This window comes from Nycticebus coucang, chromosome 18, assembly GCF_027406575.1.
Source record: "Nycticebus coucang isolate mNycCou1 chromosome 18, mNycCou1.pri, whole genome shotgun sequence".
In the NCBI taxonomy this organism is placed as follows: Eukaryota; Metazoa; Chordata; class Mammalia; order Primates; family Lorisidae; genus Nycticebus; species Nycticebus coucang.
The window spans coordinates 20,302,851-20,322,452 of record NC_069797.1 but is presented as its reverse complement, the minus strand read 5'-3'; the positions used below and the strand labels follow the sequence as shown (position 1 = coordinate 20,322,452).

Sequence of the window (19,602 nt, the reverse complement as noted above, 5' to 3'; positions counted from 1 at the left end):
TAAACAGCACAAGCATAATTTTCTCAGCATCTCGTCCTTCTCACAATATCTTTTAGATCCTTCGATCATGACATCTCTCAGTGTCCTTCGCTTTCTCAACACGCTCCTCTTTCTCCCTCTTCTTCAGACTAAGCTACATTTAACGTTTTTCTTAAGCCAATTCTTTTTGTTTATGTTAAGAGGATGTGCATGTGTTCTAGTATTCTTGTATGTCTGTCTACATAGTAAATACTATCCAGTAAATCTCAAGTGATAGCTACTTTCCATCCTAATATTCAATTTCCCCCTCCTTTTCTTTTTTCCCAATTTCTTAGCCAGAGCACCATGATTCAAGTCTCAGACTCAGGAGCCACCAGGCTGGATCTGAACCCCGACTCTGCCACCTGCTAGCTGTGTGACTTCAAACAAGTTTCTTAGCCATCAGTTCTGCCATCTGTAAAATGGAGATGTTAATCGTGACTACATCTTATGATCACCTTGAGGATAAAATGAGCTAGTATCTGTAAAGTGCTTAGAATGGTGCCTGGCCTGCATTGACCCCTCAATGGCTAGGATTTGTTCCACTGAACACTAGGAGCATTTGGCAAAGGTGTGGTGGGATAGAGACGGCAAGGGCAACCGAGTGACTAGCCTTGGTTAACCACATCACAATCACTTGGACGTTGCATTAAAAATACAGATTCTGGGCCCCATCTGCAAGAGTCTGGTGGAATCCAGGAAACTGGTATTTTTTTGCATTTGCTCCCCAGATTGGGATGGATGGCCAGGCTGGGGAATTACTGACATAGAAGTCAATGCCCTACATTTGATGTAAGGAGATCAGAGTTCTGGTAGTGTTTTTGCCAGTGACCCTGTGCGTAGCTTTTCTGAGACTCCATTTCCTCATTTTGTAAAAGGCAAATAACAAATTTGTGGGGGTCAAATCGCTAAAGTCATTCCTGTGGGGAGGACGACTATGGGGGTGAAAGGAAAACAGGCTTTGGAATGAGTCAGGTCTGGCTGTGAGTCCCACTGCTGATGCTGCCATAGACATACCTTGTTGCCAATTCTATATCCAGCCCCACCTTCTTCCTACTACAACCCTGATTTTGCTTGGGGTATAACTGTTCTGAGCTAAAAATGCTCTGCCTTCCAGACTCCCTGGCAGTTAGGGGTGACCATGTCGACACCATCCATTCAGAAGTCAGCTGAGGAGTTCTGGGAAGGATTTTATTTTCCTAATATAGGCACCAGTCCTGTTTCTCCTTTTGTCCTATTGTCTTTCCTTCCTGTCTGGAACATGGATGAAAGGTCTGGAGGTGCAGCAGCCATCTTGTTATTATGAGAGTAGTACAAATACTCACCTACAAGCTGAGTATGATGGAGTAAAGAGATGAAAAGATTCTAGGTCCCCGGGGGCACTACTGGGCAGCTGTACCACCTCTGGGCTACCCCTTCATTTGACTTATGTGAGACAAAGCAATCTCTAATTGCTCAAGGCAGAGGTAATTTTTTGTTGCTTATTTGTATACTAAAGTTTCCTATGGAAAATTAAATAATAATAAAAACCCTAGACCCATTTCTGACCCAGTGGATATTCACATATCTGGTTCCCCTTCTACAGCTATGAGACATTTTTGGATCTGTAGAACAAGTCTTCTTCTAAATTCAATATCTTATATTTAGCTGAATATAAGGTAGAAGAATTGGACTCTTGGACATTGACTTCTGGAATAAAGGGCCCTTCCCTGGGTGTCAGGGAGGAGTCCAGGGAGTCTGGGAAGACAGCAGCACTAGTTTGCTTCTCTAAAAATCCCAGTGTGGAGTACCTGCAGCATCTTATCCTATGGAGGCCGCTGTACCCCAAAACAGATGTTTAAATCTCTATGTGCTCTTGTGAGGCAGAATGTGCAAAATGTGAGTCCAAAGGACATGGAATTGCCCTTGCTCTGATGTAAATATGGATAATGATTCTAAGGCTCCTTCCCCTGGTAACATACACATTTGAGAGTAAGAACGAAACCTATTAACACCCCTTACCCATCAAACACGTGATATATTCCCTGTGATTTTCTCTTCTGGAAACTTAAGTACGTGGGTGTGTATATATATCAGTGGGGAGAGGAGTTTCAGTTTTCATTATCATTCTTCTCTGCCTGCAACAGGACTTTTATAGGATCAGGCTAATGCCCTTATGGCCCACAGGACTGCCATGACTCATCCAAATCAGCTGAATCCTGCAGGTGCCCAGGGCCTTCCTGGCACTGCCAATTTGATCAGTTTAGCCATTGCTACAGAGTCAGGACTATCAACACTCTCGAAAACCTTATACATCAAAATATAGTGACTACAAAAGAAACGTTTTTTTGTTTCTTAGCAAGTGTATTCTTCCTCCATTATGTAAAAAAGATTGAATGGCAGGAAGTTGAATCTCTTTTTACTAAAAAAGTAAAGAAAATCATGCAACGAGATAATCCTATTTGACCTTCCGCATAGACACACCCTCTTTCTCCCAAGACTCCCTGTGGTTCAAGGTTGGACTTTGTCCTGGGCACTGAGTTTTGTCCAATCCATTAGCTCCTTCTCAGATCAGTGCAATCTGACTTTCAGCCCTTCCAGTCTAAGTGTTCCTCCCTCATGGCCTTCACAAGCCAGTCCCTTTCTGTCCCCTGCTCAGAGTCACTGCTGTCACTCGCCTCCAGGGCCAGCAGCTTTGAGTAGTTGATTTTCCGCTCTTGGGGCAGCCTCGGCTGGATGGACAGGAACAAGGCCAACCAGAGCAGCAGGATCACACAGCCAGCCTGGTAGAGCAGAGACAGGCTGAAATGCATGGCCACAAAGCCTGACACAAAGCTTACCAGGCCAGAGCCACTCCCGTAAAAATGGCTTCGGAACATGGTGCGCAGAGACCTCTCTGTGCCCGGAGTGGCCAGGGCCTCTATGGAGGCCCCAACTGCCCACCACAGAGCCCCGTAGCTGACGGCACTCAAGATCTGAACGGGGAGGACAGACCACCAGCTCCAGAGGAAGGAATAGTAGAGCAGCTGCCCAGCAAGGCAGCCCAACCCCAGCCCCACCGTGCCCACCCTGGACAGTTTCCTAAGCAATGTAGTTTTGAAGGGATGAAGCAGAATTTCCCCCAGCAGGCTGAGGGCAACTGAGAAACCCATAACCAGTTCACTGCTTCCATGGTCCTTCATGTGCCAGAACAAGAAGTTCTGCACAGTACTGGCCACAGCCCCTAACAAAAACACAGTGACGGCCAGCAGCACCAGGCGAGGGTTGCTTCCCACCAGAGACAGGGCTTTGACGCTTCTGTAGCTGTGCTCCCGGCGCCGGCAGACAGGAACAGGGAAGGCAATGCTCACTGGCAAGGCCAGGAGGCTGACCAGCGAGTAGCCGTAGAAGTGCACCACACCCCGGGGGCTGTTGGTCATCAGGAAGCAGTCCAGCTGCCCCACCAAGGCCGCGATGCTGCATGCACCTGCCGACGTGCCCAGCAGCCTCCAGACCCACAGGTGTCTGTACCGGTCAGTGGCATCCACAAAATCCAGGTATTCATAAAGGCTGTCATCTGCCACCTGCTCCAGAGGGGCCGTCAGCAGCTCCCAGAATACCAGGGACCCCAAGGAGAGGGCGAAAGTCCACCTCAACCCTTCCAAGGAGAGCCCAAGGACCTGGGCTTTGCCCTTTGCCACAGACAAATTGGCCAGACTTCCCATTGCTGTGACCCCTGGAAGCGAAGGGAGGGCAGTGCTGACCACCTCAAAAGTACCTTCCCAGGAACTGTCTTTCATCCCTGGGGTGAGAGGATGGAGAAGACCTTGGGATGTGGTTGTAACTCCTTCAGTGGAGCCCACTAGATAGCCATGCAGATCCCTGGACGTTTCCTGGTCACCTTCACTGGCTCCATTTCTGAAGCCATATGCCCCAGTGACTCCAGTACTCCTGCCTGGGAGGCTGGGTACTCCTGCTGGGTGGTTTGAGGCAGGCCCTTGGGCAGAAGTGACAGTCACCGTCAGTGGGACCCCCAGTGGCACGGCTGTGGTGGTCATGCTTCTGCTTCTGTTACAGGAGTGGTACTCCAGCTGTTTGTCCAGCGGTGGGACCAGCACCATGAGCAGGCTGGCGCCCACCGAGCCGAGCAGCGAGCCTACCAGAAGCGCTCTCCGTTTCTGGTAGCTTTTGGCCAGGAAAGCGCAGAAGGGACCCCAGAAGGCTGCGAGCAGGTGCTTGGTTCCCATCAGGATGCCCACCCAGGGCGCGGCCAAGCCCAGCTGCCTCAGGTAGAGGGTCAGGAAGGGCGTCACGCAGGCATCCCGGACCCCACACACCAAGTGGAAGAGCTTGGCCACCCCCAGCGCCCTACTGACGTCCCACTGTGGGTTGGCGCTCATGGCCACCTGGCTCCGTCAGACCGGTCAGACCCGTCAGACCCCGGCCGGAGAAGGGCAGAGCTGGGAGCAGGGTGGGCGCGGCCCCATGTCCCCGGAAGGGCGGCTCGGGGGGCTTGGGAGTCTGAGCGAATTGGACGCTGCTTACAGCCTCTGACGGCGCGGCGGTCACCGGGTCAACGGCCGCCCAGTCCCCCCACGTCCGGCAGACGGCCCGGAAGGGGCCCCTCCCCGGAAGAGAGGCAGGGGCGGGGCTGACGCACCTGCGGCCACACCTGCCACGTCCCGCTGCCTCCGCCCCTCCCCCACCTCCCGGACGGGCACCGGTGCGCGAGGGGCGCGTCCTGGGGCCTGAGGAGTGCGCGCCCCGCTGGGCCACCTCCGCGCCGCCGGGGTCGGGAGAGCGAGAATGCTATCCACGAGGCTCCCTCCCTCATCTCCCCTGATGAGTGACCACCCGGAGGGATCATCCCCGTACACCCCAAATGTAACTGCTGATCTCATAAACGTGTACTCAGCCCCCCTCCCCCCGACTCCTCACCCCCCTTCCCCGCTGCGTTGTTCTCCACGGCTTAGCGCTTCCGAGCACACTGCGGGATTGTAGTGCAAATATCAACCTTGTTTATTGTCTGTTGCCATCAGAATCAAAAATCGGGGAAGGCGGTTATTTTTCTCCCGGTCCTAGAACTGTTTCACTGGACGCTACTGTCCCTGGGAGAGGCGTGACCTTGGGTGATGCAACTTTCTTTAGCCCTGACAATCCCCACAGAGGGCTGACAACTCTGGTCCAGGCACTTCCTGCAGCCGCACGTCACAGCCCCAGAAGCAGGAGGTATGTCCTGGATAGTTTAAATCCACACCTGGGGCAGTCAGGTGCCCAGTTTGGGAGAACTCACTCCAGAGGGGCTTAGCTGATATTTAATCAAAAAGCCAAGCTCCGGAGGCAGCTAATGCGAGCGCTTCACCAATCTTAAGGCAACCGAAGTGGTGTCCAAGTCACATGGATTGGTGTAGTTAAAGAACCGGACCAGCGCCATCTTAAGGGGCCATCTTAAGAGTTAAGTTTCGCTTTCCTTGCCATTTCACTCAGTACAAGCCCAGGCAATTCTCCGAAATCATGAGACAACCGCCCACCAATTAGGGACACCCCCCCCCACCTAACCAATTCAGAAGGGCCCCCTTTGTTTCAAGCTGTGCATGCCCACCCGCTGTGCTGGACCATAAGACCATAAGAACCCCCTGCTCCAGAGCTCAGGGCTCCTGGCTTGGATCCCTTGCAGCGGAGTCCCTGGGAGCCCAAGTTTGAACTTGCAATAAAAGGCCCTTTTGCTCTTGCATCCGACTCGGCTCCCTGGTGGTCTTTGTGGGGGATTTCGAGATCTGGGCACAACAGTAGTGTTTTTCAGAGGCATTTTCTCTTTTGCTCGAAGAGGGTGTATAAATTGAGAAAATGGAGCAGTTCAAGCCCATTTGGAAGGGTGCTGGAGGTTTTGTCCCCAAATATCAATTTTTCATACAAGGTTTCCTCAGGACACTCAGTTTGGCTGGGGTGGAGGTGGAGGCTGCTCGCCAACAAGTGTGTGTTATGTGTCCCAGAATTTGGCCCACCATTCACTTTCATTGTAAGCTGGTAGCCAGGGTGTTGGGGAAGAGGCCCAGAACCCTCATCTAACCTTAACAACTGGCAAACTCTGCAAATGTTTCCTTAAAAAACTAATGATTGTGAATGCTCAAATGGATCTGAATTCATTTGCATCACTCCAATTGCAGAAAAAATAACATCCGGCCACCTCCAGGCAAACTCGTTTCAGTGAGTTTCAGTCATTTTAGGTTGACTGAAGCCGCCTCAGTCACACTGAGGACTGCTCCCTCTCTTCCTATGGTTCTGCTGCAGGCAGCTTAAGTGGAGGACATCATATCCATTTGCTTCCAGCTCCTGACCTGCCTTAGTCTCATCTACGCGGGGAGGTGAGCACTTGGCCACACTGCTAGCATGGAGATGCCCTGGCTCACACTTGGCCTTCAGGGCCCATGCTCCATGCTGCTGCCCACAGCAGCACCCTTTTTCCTTTGAGACCTCTTGGGCTTGTCTGCTTTCAGCTACCTGAGAAATCCTTTGCCTGCTTCCCATATCCTATGAGGGCACAGGAATGCCCTCTGGCATATTTTCCTTGACACTGAGAATGTGCCCTGGGACCTGCCCCCATTCCCAAGAGCAATGAGGCCAAAAGTTCTCTCTACTCTTGGATACCCAAACTTAGCAGGAATTATGCCCCCACCCCCACCATCCCCTGGCACTCTGTCCATGTACTGGGGATGGCTCAAGTCCAAGCCTTTCTATCCTCTCTGGTCCTTTTCCCCCACCTCATGCCCAGTCCTAGGGGGTGAGGACACTGGAGCTGTGTCATTGATCTTTCCTACTTTACACCTAGATGTCGGTTTTGGAACTCAAAAGTCAAGAATTTTTTTTTTTTTTTTTTTGAGACAGAGTCTCACTATGTTGCCCTTGTGGAGTGCTGTGGGGTCACAGCTCACAGCAACCTACCAACTAATAGGCTTAAGCAATTCTCTTCCCTCAGCCTCCCAAGTAGCTAGGACTACAGGCGCCCACCACAACGCCCAGCTATTTTTTTGTTGCAGTTGTCATTGTTGGCCGGGCTTGAACCCGCCAGCCCCACTGTATATGGCCGGCGCCCTACTCACTGAGCTACAGGTGCTGAGCCAAAAGCCAAGAATTTTGATGCCTTTAATCTCTGGCTACTCTGAAAGCACCCTGCATTTGTACTTCCCTTTGGGGATGATGCTGGTCAGGAGAGTCCCTAAGTTAACCAGAGTTCCGTGAGGAAGTCACCACTTCACAAAACTCTCACATGGCCTAAGTGGATTCACTGGGTTATATTAAGTACTGCCCCCAATTTCTATTAAAGTACAAATATTGCTGAGAATTAGATGAAAGCTGAAATGCTTTAGTGTGCATTTATTGTATACTTCTCTCACTGGGGAGATGCCCCTGTCTGGACATGGGTGAGCTGGGAAGTGGCCCCAGAGCAGGGACAAAGAGGCATGGGACAGATCGCTGCTGCAGTTGTCTTTACCTGCCCCCCATTTTCCCTGGGCCACAGGGCTGTTGCCCTTGGTTTAAGGGCTGGGTGGGGCGCTTGAGTGGGAAAAGACTGTGGGAGAATTGAGAATGGAAAATGAGTGGATGTTAGTGTGAGACGCTGGGTGGTGCGTACTCTTATGCAGCCCAGCTGCCTGGCCTGGGCGGTCCATGGGCCTTCATGTGGGCCCTTCTCCATCACCCCATCCCCAGCCCACGACAGGCTCCCCATGCTTCCAGACATTCGCTGGCTCCCAGTCCTGTCCAGAAGCTGTCCCGTGTAACTGGCCCCTGTTTTGGCCATTGGAGTGAGTGTTCAGGGGTTGGTAGGGAAGTGTATCCGTCCTCTTGAGCCTGCCACCCTTGGGCCCAGCACTTTTGCTGCCCCCACAGGCTCACTGGATGACACCAGAGAATGTGTTAATGGGCATCAGAAGGGGTTTGGGTTTGGCTTTGGTCGTTTCCATCTCCTTCTGCCTGTGTGTACTGATCCACAGTGCCTTGGACTTCTGGGCCCCGGAACATGGCTCTAGGCAGGGAGCAACCTCCAATCTATGGGTGGAGAGAGAACAGCTCCGGTGACCAATCTCAGGGGTCAAATTTGCTAGGGCATTTGAAGGAAGAGGAAGAGTCAGAATGAGAAGGAACACCCTGGGCCTGGGGCTAACCAGGAGAGAGGAGACGCCTGGACCCAGGTGTGTGTGTATGTCTCCCTCACCCACATGCCCCCTCCTGGGGGATACCAGTAAGGGTCTGTTAACTGGGGCACAGATGCTTCAGAAAGTTAGCCTGTGGGGAAGGGCTCCCATGCCACAGACGGGGCTGGATTCAAAGGGCTGCGAGCTGAGTGTATGTGGAGGAATGTTGGGAAAATTTAGTATCAACAGCTGCCCGGTATTACACATTCCTTTGCCTGTTCCTGGATTCAAGTCATGGGGCAGTGACCTGAGTTGCTACTCACCAGAGACACCTGCCTAGTCATAGAGTCTGCCTTTTGACAAGGTTCACTGGGCTAGAAATGGCAGGAGCTGGCCCCACTGGGCCTGGACCCCTAGCAGCAGCAGGCCCAGCCTCACCTGACCACATCTCTGAAAGTCCGCTGATTGTCTTTGTCTAGCAACAAAGTCAGCAGCCTCTGGTCCTGGCTCTGGATCTGGATGCTGGCCGTCCGGAAAGTGTTTGTCACTGTCTGCAACAAAGAGATGGCTCATGTGAGTGTCACCTTTGCTCAGCACAAGGTCTTACCAACATCTTCCCTGGAATCTGGTATGTTTTTTTAGTCTAGTACATGGGGTATCTGGCTGTCTTCCTGCAAGTGATTCTGAGCAGGGACAACCCTGCATAAACTGCTTTCAGACAGCCCTTGCCCCAGATTTCACTCAACTCCGCAGTTCTTTTCTGACCTATTGCCCTTGATTTTGAACACAAACCAGAATACTTTGGATTGTGCTTGTCAGGTTGTCAAGTTACCCGAGTCTGAGTGCTGATTTATTCAACAAACATTTTCTGAGCATCTCCTATGTGACAGGCATGTTGTTATGTGTGGAATCTGGGGTATTTCAGGGGTTTTATAAGTCTGACTCCAGTTCTCAGCATTAAATTACAAGCAACATTATTTACCTGGGTAAGAGACAGAGGGTCTAGAAAGCAGACAAGGACACCCCCCGAGCCTTAGCCCAGACATCCTTCTAAGCCCCAGCCTGAGGCCCCAGAGAGTCCCTCTCCCTCTAGGCAGAGGATGTGGGGCATCCAGGGGCTTTCAGAGATGCTGGCCATTCCACCCACAGTGTGGGTGATTTACAACCACAGAACGTGGGAGTTGCTGGAGGCCTCAGGGTCCATCTCACCCAGTGTTCTCAACCCTGGCTACCCACAGAATCACCTTACAGTAATATAAGATTGGAGATTCTGATTTAAGTGATATAGAGATGAGCCCAGGCATTGGGCTTTTTTTTTTTTTTTTTTTTTTGCAGTTTTTGACTGGGACTGGGTTTGAACCTGCCACCTTCAGTATATGGGGTCGGCACCCTACTCCTTTGAGCCACAGGTGCCACCCCACATGGGCATTTTTAAAAAAGATCCCTGGTGTAGGTAGGGCTGAGAACCACAGAGTTATTCCACCTTCTCATCACAAAGCAGAGACTTGAGCAGCCTCCACTGAGGGTGGAGCAAGTCTAGGCTTCACCTGAACTTTTGGGAAGATGGCATGGGCCAGCTAGAAGTCTGCAGGCCCTGGAAGGGCCAAGAGCACAGTCTCTAAGCCAGATCCCCCGTTCTAATCCTTGGCTCTGTTCTCCAAGTTTACTGTGTGACCTTGGGCAAATTTCTTAATTTCTCTGTGCTACATTTTAGGAATAGTGTGAAGATTAAATGAGACAGTATATGTTAAGTATTTGGAGCAGTGCCCATGACATAGTAAGAGCTCTTATTAATGTTGGGTGTTTATTACTATTAATCATAATCTTCTAAGAAGGAGCTGAGCATGAGTAATGGACTCAGTAATAAAGCCTCAGCTGTCAGAGGGGAAGGGGAGCCCTCTGTGGATTCTTTCTTTTGCACGTCTCCTAGGCCAAGCCCTCCTATTATCATCTACCCATAGATGCCTGTGAGTCTGCACAGGTGGATTGTAAGTAAGGACAGAAAGCTACCCCAAACTCAGTAAGACAGGGGGACCCCATATCAGAAGGTAACACATAAGGAAGAGGGAACTTCTCCCAGGCTGTCAACAGAACCTGTGGCAGCTCTGGTGCCCTGGAGCTGTCAGCCAGGGTGGGTGATTGTGGGCAAGGGGACAGGTGGTGGAACCTGGTGGGCACTGACTGGATAGCTAACGAGATGAGTGTCGGCATGGGGATGTCATCTTAACCTTCCAGAAATACCTGGAAAGACTGCAGGGGGCTGAAGTCCTGCATGTGCTGGGGTGGAGGGGCGCAGGGGAAGCCAGGTGCCATTGTTAATAGAATCACACCTGAACTGATTGTACCCGGCAATCACAGGGGAGGAGACCCAGGCCCAGAGGACTTGAATGAGACCTGCTGAAGACTGTACAGTGGTAGGAGGATGCCCAGCCCCTGACTCCCAACTCAATGCTCTTTCTCCTGCATCAGGCTGCTTTAGGTGTCTCTGTTAGGACCTAACCCTGCCTTCTACCTAATCTCTCGGAGTCTCCAGGCCTCCTCCCCACTGTCTGCAGTGTGGCAGGATGCCTTTCACTTCCCCTTGTGGTTTGCTTGTCCGGACACACCCTTCCTTCTTGGCTTTCGCCCAAGTCTTAGAGTTCAGTCTATGAACGTGGCCATAGAGGAAAGGGCCAAATGCAGAGTTTGGAAAGGGTTCCAGTCTCAGCAGATTGAGGGAACAGGCAAAATGCTGCTAGATCTCCTGTTTTCTGTTGGTGGCTTCCTGCCTTCCACACTCCAACGCCCCAGTTCTTTTGTTGCTGCCTTATTTCTCACTATTCTGTATCAAACTTCCAATCCACCCTCAGTCATACGTTTGCTAACCCTTAAACTCATCGAGCCAGCCATCACTTGCTCTCCCCAACTGTCCTCCCAGCAGGGGATACCTGGTTCCAGCTGTTCGTGAACTTCCCCCTCTGCTGGGTGATTTTCATGCTATCCATTTGGACAAAACATGCACATGGACCTGCCTAGTTCCAAGAGGAAAGAGCAGCTACTGGAATTTCCCCCCATCAAGCCCATGCAGGGACAAAAGGCAAGTCGATGGAGTGTTAAGTTTAGATCTTCAAAAAGCCCCTGACTAGGTTGTTTAAAGAGGTCATTAAAAACAGAAACCACTACAAGGAACTGACTTTGAAAGAGGAAATACAACATACTAGGTGACTAGTTCCACCTTGGGGCCTAAAGCTTAAATACCATGTTGCCCTATAGGAGAGCTGACTTTAGCTCAAGAGGGCAGATCTCCCAGCCAATCAGAGCTCTCCTCCGGTGGCTAGGATGCCATGAAAAGAAGGAGATCTGGGATAAGGTGGGTGAATGAGACGACTCAACAGACAGCGGGTGAGATCCTGCCGTGAGCCAGACACCATGCAGAATACTGGGGGAAATGGGGGGCTAAGACGAGGACCCCGAGCCCAGGGAGCTCGCAGGCTATTAGTGTCACAAATGCTTCCTTGTCCCCAGAATTCTATGGGAGCGCAGAGGTAGGACACCCAGTCCCCCAGGGAGTGAGGGAAGGGGGAAGAAGCGTTGGCAAAGGCCTCCTAGGGGAGAAGACCTGAGTCTCATCATGCGGATGTGTAGGAGCTCCAAAAAGCAGGCGAGGAAATGGGGTTTCAGATCAAGCAAACACCATGAGCAAAGGCATGGAGGGGTGGCTTCAGGGACGCTTCCAAACATCACACTGGGAAGGGCCTGCAAGGAGTGGCCACAGCTGCACGTGGAGGAAGAGAAGCCAAGCTATGCAACACCATGTTTTCTGCTCTTGGAGAATAGGAAATGGCAAAGGGGGTGAGGGTTAAGTGTGGAGTGAATGGGCAGAGATGGGGAAGGTGGACCTAATGAGCATCGGAGTGGTGCCAGGGAGACCAGCCAGGGGGTCACTGTATTTTTCAGGAAAGGGGGATGGAAAGTCAGACTAAGGCTGACCACCTGTCGTGATTTGCCTGGGACATTCCTGTTTTTAGCACTGGAAGTCCCAAGTCCAGGAAACCCCTTTAGTCCCAGGTAAACTGGGATGACTGGTCAACCAGGCTGGACCCCAAAGGAGGAGGATAGAGAGGAAGGGACGGATTTAAGAAATGTCTGAGAGAGAAAACCTGCAGGATATGGAGAAGTGAAGAAGAGGAGGCATCAGGGACAACACCCATGTTTCCGGTAGAGTTGTGTGGTTAAGGAAGGGGCCGTTAAATGAGAGAGGAGAGCTGAGGAGGGGATGACGTGAAAATAACGGCTAACACACACACAGTGTTTGCTCAGCCAAGCCCTATTCCAAGAGCTTCTCGTGCCACAAACACTGGATGACGTAAGTGATATATATTATAGTCAGATCTTCCATATCCATGTACATGAAACCTGCGGGTACAGAAGGCTGATTAAGGGGCTGGTGCATCTACGGATTTTGGTATCCTCGGGGGTCCTGGAATGATCCCCTGTGAATACTCGGGGGCACTGTATCCCCATTTTACATAACGGGACTGATTGAGAAACTTACCTAACGTCACATAACTGGGCAATGGCAGAGCCCAGATCTGATTCCAGGCAATCTGACTCTAGAGCGCTCTTAACTACTTGAAGGTACTGGTTTTGGTCTTAAATATCTTGAGTTTGGGGTGTTGTGGGACATCTGGTTCAGGCTAACTTAGTTTAACGCAGAAGTCAGAAACTCAGGGATACATTGGACTAAATCTTTCTAAGTGGATTTGTAATAGTCCAGGGACTAGAAAAGAAACGAGCCCCAGACAGAAATTGAGAACAGTCGCTATTTAAGGATTTAGGAAAAAGAGTTCAGGAAAAGAGGCCAAAGAGTGATAATCAGACATGTAGATGAAAAACTATCAGAAAGTGAATTTATGGATTTATGGTATTTAAAGACTCAGAGAGCAAAGCATCAGTTCTAATGGTGGAACTGATTCAAAATAGACCAAAGGAAAATGAAACTGGGAAAACCTCTTTGACAGTGCTAGAAGACAGCTTCATCAAGGTGCTAACACAACATAATTTCAAATGTACTTTTTTTTTTTGTGGTTTTTGGCCGGGGCTGGGTTTGAACCCCCCACCTCCGGCATATGGGACCAGTGCCCTACTCCTTGAGCCACAGGCGCCACCCTCAAATGCACATATTTTAAATGGAAAGGTAATCACTGACAGAAAAAGAAGTACATCTAACTTCCAAATCATCAGGGGCAGCAGTGGGGGAGTGAGCAAAAGAAACCTAAACCATAAAGCAAAATGAAACATAAAAAGCATTTTAAAAATCCCCAGAAAGCATAAGATAAGAGGGCAAAGATCAAATAGCCCTTACAGTTTGCATTGATGGATTAAACTCTCATTTGTTAAAAAAGCAAAAATAAATGTGTTTCAAATAAGCATATAATTAACAGCACTGAACTGTATACTTAAAAACCATTAAGGTAAATTTTACATTATGTGTTTTTTACCATATATATAAAAAACTCCACAAGGATTTTCAGTTTGAATTAGAACAAAATCGAATTACATGCTGTTTATAAATAAGAGACGTATCTAAAATAAAACTAAAATGTTTTAAAAATAGATGAGAATTTCTGATTTCAAAATGGCAGAGTATATATTGCCTTATTCCCCCCCCCGCCCTATCTTGTAATTCAGCTCAAAACAAGGAGGTGCATCTTTAGTGAGCTTAAAAGACATCTCAGGTCCTAAACCTCAATCTTGTAGTACAGAGAAAGGACAGGGAGATGGCAGTGGGTAACTTATAGAAGAGGAAGGTCAGACATAAGGGTCAGAGCTCTGAGAAGGCTTGTGAGTGGGAGATCGCCAGTTCCACAGAAGGTAGGGATGAGAAGGGGGCTGACAAACAGTGATTGATTATTGGTTGAAAGCTGGTATGAGGAGCAGTTAGACTCCTCAGGTTTCCACTCATCCTGGGTAGCTAAGCAATGAACATTCCCTTGCTGCAGAGCCCAGAGAAACAGAACCAGAGAGACTCTGGACTCAGGGAGACGGAGACTCTGGACTCAGGAGACCACAAATGGAGGAGGATGGACTGAAGTGCTGTATCCAAATAGGTGGATTGCATGAAAGTTTGCTCACTGGTGATACCGCTGGTTCCTTTGCCCACCCAGGTCCAGAGTGACAGCAGGCTTATCCCCTCAATCCCCTTCACTCCCCAAGTTGGGTCCCAAAGGATTCATTTCTGGAAAAACAAAACTATTCTAGAAAAGAGACTTGCAAATTCAATTCAGACATTTGGGTTTCTCCCTTGGAAAAGACCATGGCCTTCTGATTGCCCACTGAGAAGCCCAGCATTGACTCAGCTTTTCATTGGCCCACTCATGAATGTGAACAGACATCCAAGAACCACCATGTATTTGGAGACAGCCCCTGACAGAGGAGAGAGAGATGGGGGGGAGGGGAGAGAGAGAACATAACAATCAAACAGAAAACAGGAATTCAGAGCAAACAAAATTCAGGGAGCAGAAGATAATTTCAAATAAACCTTAGTTAATATCTTTAGAGAGATAAGAGAAGTTACTGCATCCATGAAGGAAGAATTAGAGTGCTTTTAAAAATGAATAAACAGGGGCGGCGCCTGTGGCTCAAAGGCAGGGCACCAGCCCCATATGCTAGAGGTCGCGGGTTCAAACCCAGCTCTGGCCAAAAGCCACAAACAAACAAAAAAAAAAATGAATAAACAGAAAACAAGAGTTTGTAAAATTTAAACACTCAATCAATGAATCTGAAGAAAATCCCCCCAAAGTGGAAATAACAAACAGAAGGACAGTGGGGGAGGAAAGATGAGAAAGTGAGAGCCTCCCTCTAGGAGGCCACATATCTGACTGTCTATAGATCCAGAAAGAGAAAGCAAAGAAATAAAGGGGAAGAAATTACTTTTTAAAAATACATTAGAAATTATCTCAGAACTGAAAGATGCAGGTCTCCAGATTGAAAATGTTCATCAGAAAGGCAAAATAATGAATGAAAAAAGATTCTACCAACCTATATTCCTGTGACATTTCAGAACCCTTTATGAAGAGAAGTATCCAAAGCTTCCAGAGAGGGGGGACAAAAACAGTCTCATACAAAGACTGGGCATAAGAAGGCATTATACCAGACAAGAGAAGCATCAAAAACTAGAAGAAAGTTCAGGTTCAAAGAAATCAAGATAGAATTGACAAAAACAAAACCAGAGCGGGAATGTCCACAACCCCCCCTCAGTTTTGGAGAGATGAAGTAAAATGTTCTTTCAATTTGTAGATTACAGTAATAAAATTATTTGATTTAATAATTAAACATCATACTTTGTGTATTCTACAGATGGAAAAAACATGTAGTTTCTAGTTGCCACAAGATATTAGACAACTTACATCGTGCCAGGCAATAAAGAAAATGTCAATAAATTTCAAAGAAGTTGAAATTTTGTCAGACACTTGGGCTGTCCCAGGGGCATTTGCTTATTTGAGGAATCAAGGAATGGGAAGACAAGGCTGGGATTTGAAACTGAGAGTCCCTCCAGGGACTGTGGAAGACCAGGCTCTCAGTAGAATCTGGATTAGAAAAAAGAACTCTAGGCTCAGCGCTTGTAGCACAGTGATTATGGCACCAGCCACCTGCACCGAGGCTGGCGGGTTTGAGCCCAGCCCGGCCCAGCTAAACAACAATGACAACTGCAACAAAAAAAATCCCAGGTGTTGTGGCAGGTGCCTATAGTCCCAGCTACTTGGGAGGTTGAGGCAAGAGAATCACTTAAGCCCAAGAGTTTGAGGTTGCTGTGAGCTGTGATGCCACAGCACTATACCGAGGACAACATAGTGAGACTGTCTCAAAAAAAAAAAAAAGAAAGAAAGAAAGCATTATTGATAGTTTAGGAACCATTGTTCCCTTCTTAGTGATATGTAAAATTATGGTATGTCTTAAATTTGATGAGCTACGATCAGCTATGTAATATATAAGCATATCAGAGTTAGAAATCATTAAAGGAAAACAATTGGTAGATTTTCTTACATCATCATATAAAGCTGAAATAGAAGTTATCAATAAATATAAGAATTATTCAACTTCACTGATTTGGGGAATAAAACACAAAATAACGAAAGGTTTGACAGTCAAATGTGCAAAGATGAAAAAGTCAATCAATATGTTAATTATGCTGCAAAATTGTCTCTCAAACACTACAGTGAGAATAGAACTTGGCATGGACTTTCTGAAGGGCAATTTGGCAAAATATATATATACAAAATCCTAAAATCTGAATGTCGTCTCACTGATTGATTTCACTTCTAGGCATTTTATAAAAGGGCATGACCATGATTTTTAGCACATATTTATCCCTAAGGAAGTTCCCCACAGTATGCTTATAATAGTGAAAAACGAACGCTTACTTAAATGTCTTATAAGAATTCATTTGAATGATAATACAGGCACAAAACATATTTAAGGATATAAGTAAGGTCCCACCAAAACATATTGACAAGGCTTTAGAATATTTTTGAGTAGACATCAAGTTACAGGTCAGTATGCACTACACCTATCAATTATAGAAAAAGTATATAGAAAAAAAGGCTGGGTGCTTACACCTGAAAATGTTCATGGTCATCCTCTCCAGGTATGGAGACTACTAGTGAAATCCTTCTTTGTGCTTCTTATATTTCCCTCAATAAATAATAAAGTTTTTGTTTATAGGTTAAAATGTTACCTTTTAAAAAATGGATACAGAAATAAAAGGACTAAAAAGTGAACACTGGTCTTGGCATCATGGGGGAGACTTTGCTACAGTAGAGCGTGTATAAGCAGATGGTCGTGGGTAGAGTCCTTGGTAAGGGACTGGAAATTCTTCTAGAGCTTTCTTTCAAGGAGGTTGACTGAGAAGGGAGAGAAGGAAATATAGTGGTAACTAGGGAGGGTGGTGGGTCATGGCAGAGATTTTTTGCTTTTCTTTAAGATGGAAAAGACCTGAGCATGTGTGTAAGTGAAGAGGGAGGAGCAGCAGAGGAAGAGGCCAGAGCTGGAGAAAAGAGAACGGCCACCAGGGGGAGGAGCGCCCCAGAGGCTGAAGAGAAAAGGGCTGAGTGATCCCAAGGGGGGCAGTGGGGAGGGAGGGAGTTTCACTGTGGTTCTAATCAGGATACAGGATTTACTCCCAAAGCACTCCGCCACCTGGGCATACAGACCAAGTAGGTGTGAGCCTGGTGGGGTGGGTGTGTGGGAGTGAAGGATATCAGTGAGAACAAGGTGCAGGTGCAATCATGGGGCTCCAAGGCTGAGCTGAGCTGGGAAGTGAAGTCCAGGGAGGCCGTCAGGAGGGAGAAAGTGTGTGGGTCTCATGTCTGTACTGACAGGTCTCAATAAGGGCAAAGACAAAGGACAAAGGGCAGAGTTAGGGGAAGGGGCGGGGGGGTGGTTCAAAGAGCTGCTTTGATTTATTCAAAGGTAAGGCAATTGTTTAACAGTCTGGCCTGGTGTGGTGGCTGGATGTGACAGAATGTGTGTGCATTTTGCAGTTGTTTGGCTATCTCTGAGGTCCTCAAACAGTCAGCAAATGGAGGGCCTTCCTCATGCCAGTTGGCACATAATATTTCAGACTGACTGGGAAGCAGATTCTTTTTTTTTTTTTTTTTTTGTAGAGACAGAGTCTCACTGTACCGCCCTCTGGTAGAGTGCTGTGGCGTCACACGGCTCACAGCAACCTCTAACTCTTGGACTTACGCGATTCTCTTGCCTCAGCCTCCTGAGTAGCTGGGACTACAGGCGCCCGCCACAACGCCCAGCTATTTTTTTTTTGTTGTTGTTGCAGTTTGGCCAGGGCTGGGTTTGAACCCGCCACCCTCGGCATATGGGGCCAGCGCCCTATTCACTGAGCCACAGGCGGGGAAGCAGATTCTTTCTGACAGGAAGCCCCACCCGACAGAAGACTGACCTAAGTGGAGGCTCAGAAAGGCTCAGAAGTCAGCTTTCTCTGAACACTCTCCTCTGGGCTCCCAGCCATCTACCCGGGTCCCATCCGGCTGCCCCCCTTTCTCAGTCCCCCTGGTACTTACAGAAAAGGACCTTCCTGCCAGGTTGGAGGACTTGATGACCTCTGTCACACTGACATTCAGACACGTGTGGTCTATAGCAGAGACAGCAGTCGGGGGGTGCTGGGAGGGCCCTGAAATCAAATGAGATTGGGGGGCTGTGACTGGGCCTCCAGGGAAGCAGGGGAGCCTGCAATTCTCCATCCTATGAAGCTCTTTATGAACACATTTTGGCCCCCCACTACCTTCAATTTGACCAGTATCCACTATAGGACCCTGGGGGTAGAGTGGTGAATTTTCTTATTTGCCCTGAAAAGATCATTTATATGCACCTGTGAGTAACATCCCTACGTCTTGTCTGTTGAGATTTGGCAGTCACAGGAGAGACAGCGTGGGGTGTGGTGAGGAACAGACTCTTTCGTAGGAATATCTGGGTTTGAATCCCATTTCTGACTCTTCCTCATAAAAGTGACCTGGGGTAAGTTATTCTCTTTGCTTCAGTTTCCTCTCCAGTAAAAAAGTTGCTAATACTAATAACTATCTCACAGGGTGAGTATGCTTACAAAAGTTAAAGTATATTAAAAAAAGTATTAAAAAAAAAAAAGTTAAAGTATTTACCAGAGACCTTGCTGCCTGGTCTCTGGCAAATGTGTGCAGTGGTCTGTGTTGCCATCCTTTGTGTTACTCCAGGAGACAGGGGATCTCAAAATAAAAGCTAATATTTATAGTTTACTACAGGCAACATAAACTGGCCTCTTTCATTATCACAGTTTTTTTGGAATGACATTCAAATTCCAAAATTTCCAAACAATGCAACTAGCCTTGGAGGTTCAATTCAGAGGCAGGAGGACTTCCCTGGGGTCCCTTCACCTTCCAGTTTGTCTCCCTGGGCTGCAGAGGCCAGAGCCGGGGTGTGGTCACTCTACAGTAAGCAACCTGAGGGCAGGGACCGCGCTCCCCAGAGCAGCACCAGTGCCCAGCCCTGGGCTTATTAGTTCAGGACTATGAGTGGGCCTCTTCCCATCTCTATCACTCTTCCTTCTCCCCTCCACCCTCCCCAACTATCTCCTTTCTGTCCCTTCCTTCTCCTTTTTTTTCTGCTTTCCTAGTTCCTTACCTTCTGTGTCACTGCCTGGAATGGCCTTCAGGAGCAGCCCAGTTGTCCGAAGGGAAACCGTGACCTCTTGGGGCCGGTGGCTGAACAGGGCCTGGACAGGAGAATAGAGGAATGGGGCAGGGTGGGGTCTTCAGGCCATCTCCTCCCCCACACAACCCCACATTCACAGTCTTGCTCCTCTCCCCTTCTTTCTACCCCTGCCCCAAAAGTCTTGTCTGTGTCACTAAGGTCCTGTAAGGGGCCAGCAGATAAAGGCTTACAGCACTCCTAGTCCCAGGGAGCATGCTCAGCCTTCCAGATCCAGAGGGGAAAAAATCCCAGTGACATCATTTCAAGCATC

The 19,602-nt window shown here is 48.5% G+C and overlaps 2 protein-coding genes across 5 annotated transcripts in view; both read right to left on the bottom strand.

The window, feature by feature from the left end:
- Window positions 1–333: 333 nt before the first annotated feature.
- MFSD6L (major facilitator superfamily domain containing 6 like) lies at window positions 334–6,051 on the bottom strand. The gene has a single exon (XM_053570009.1). The coding sequence runs from the start codon at window positions 4,374–4,376 to the stop codon at window positions 2,586–2,588; it is 1,791 nt and encodes a 596-aa protein (XP_053425984.1). The 5' UTR covers window positions 4,377–6,051; the 3' UTR covers window positions 334–2,585.
- A 1,160-nt stretch (window positions 6,052–7,211) lies between these two features.
- The window catches only part of PIK3R6 (phosphoinositide-3-kinase regulatory subunit 6), a 57,959-nt gene continuing 45,568 nt past the window's right edge, over window positions 7,212–19,602 (bottom strand). For 2 of the 4 annotated variants that reach the window (XM_053570006.1, XM_053570007.1), the window contains 4 exons: window positions 19,263–19,353; window positions 18,170–18,279; window positions 8,550–8,662; window positions 7,213–8,025 (listed from right to left, as the gene is read on the bottom strand). In XM_053570006.1, coding sequence (XP_053425981.1) covers window positions 7,869–8,025; window positions 8,550–8,662; window positions 18,170–18,279; window positions 19,263–19,353 — 471 coding nt within the window. In that variant the 3' untranslated portion in view covers window positions 7,213–7,868. Of the gene's footprint in view, window positions 8,026–8,549; window positions 8,663–18,169; window positions 18,280–19,262; window positions 19,354–19,602 lie in introns of those variants that run through there. The other 2 variants (XM_053570004.1, XM_053570008.1) reach the window with 2 other exon arrangements.

Bases quoted from the DNA above. Each gene is read 5' to 3' on its own strand.
- MFSD6L (XM_053570009.1), bottom strand. From the start codon at position 4,376: ATGAGCGCCAACCCACAGTGGGACGTCAGTAGGGCGCTGGGGGTGGCC.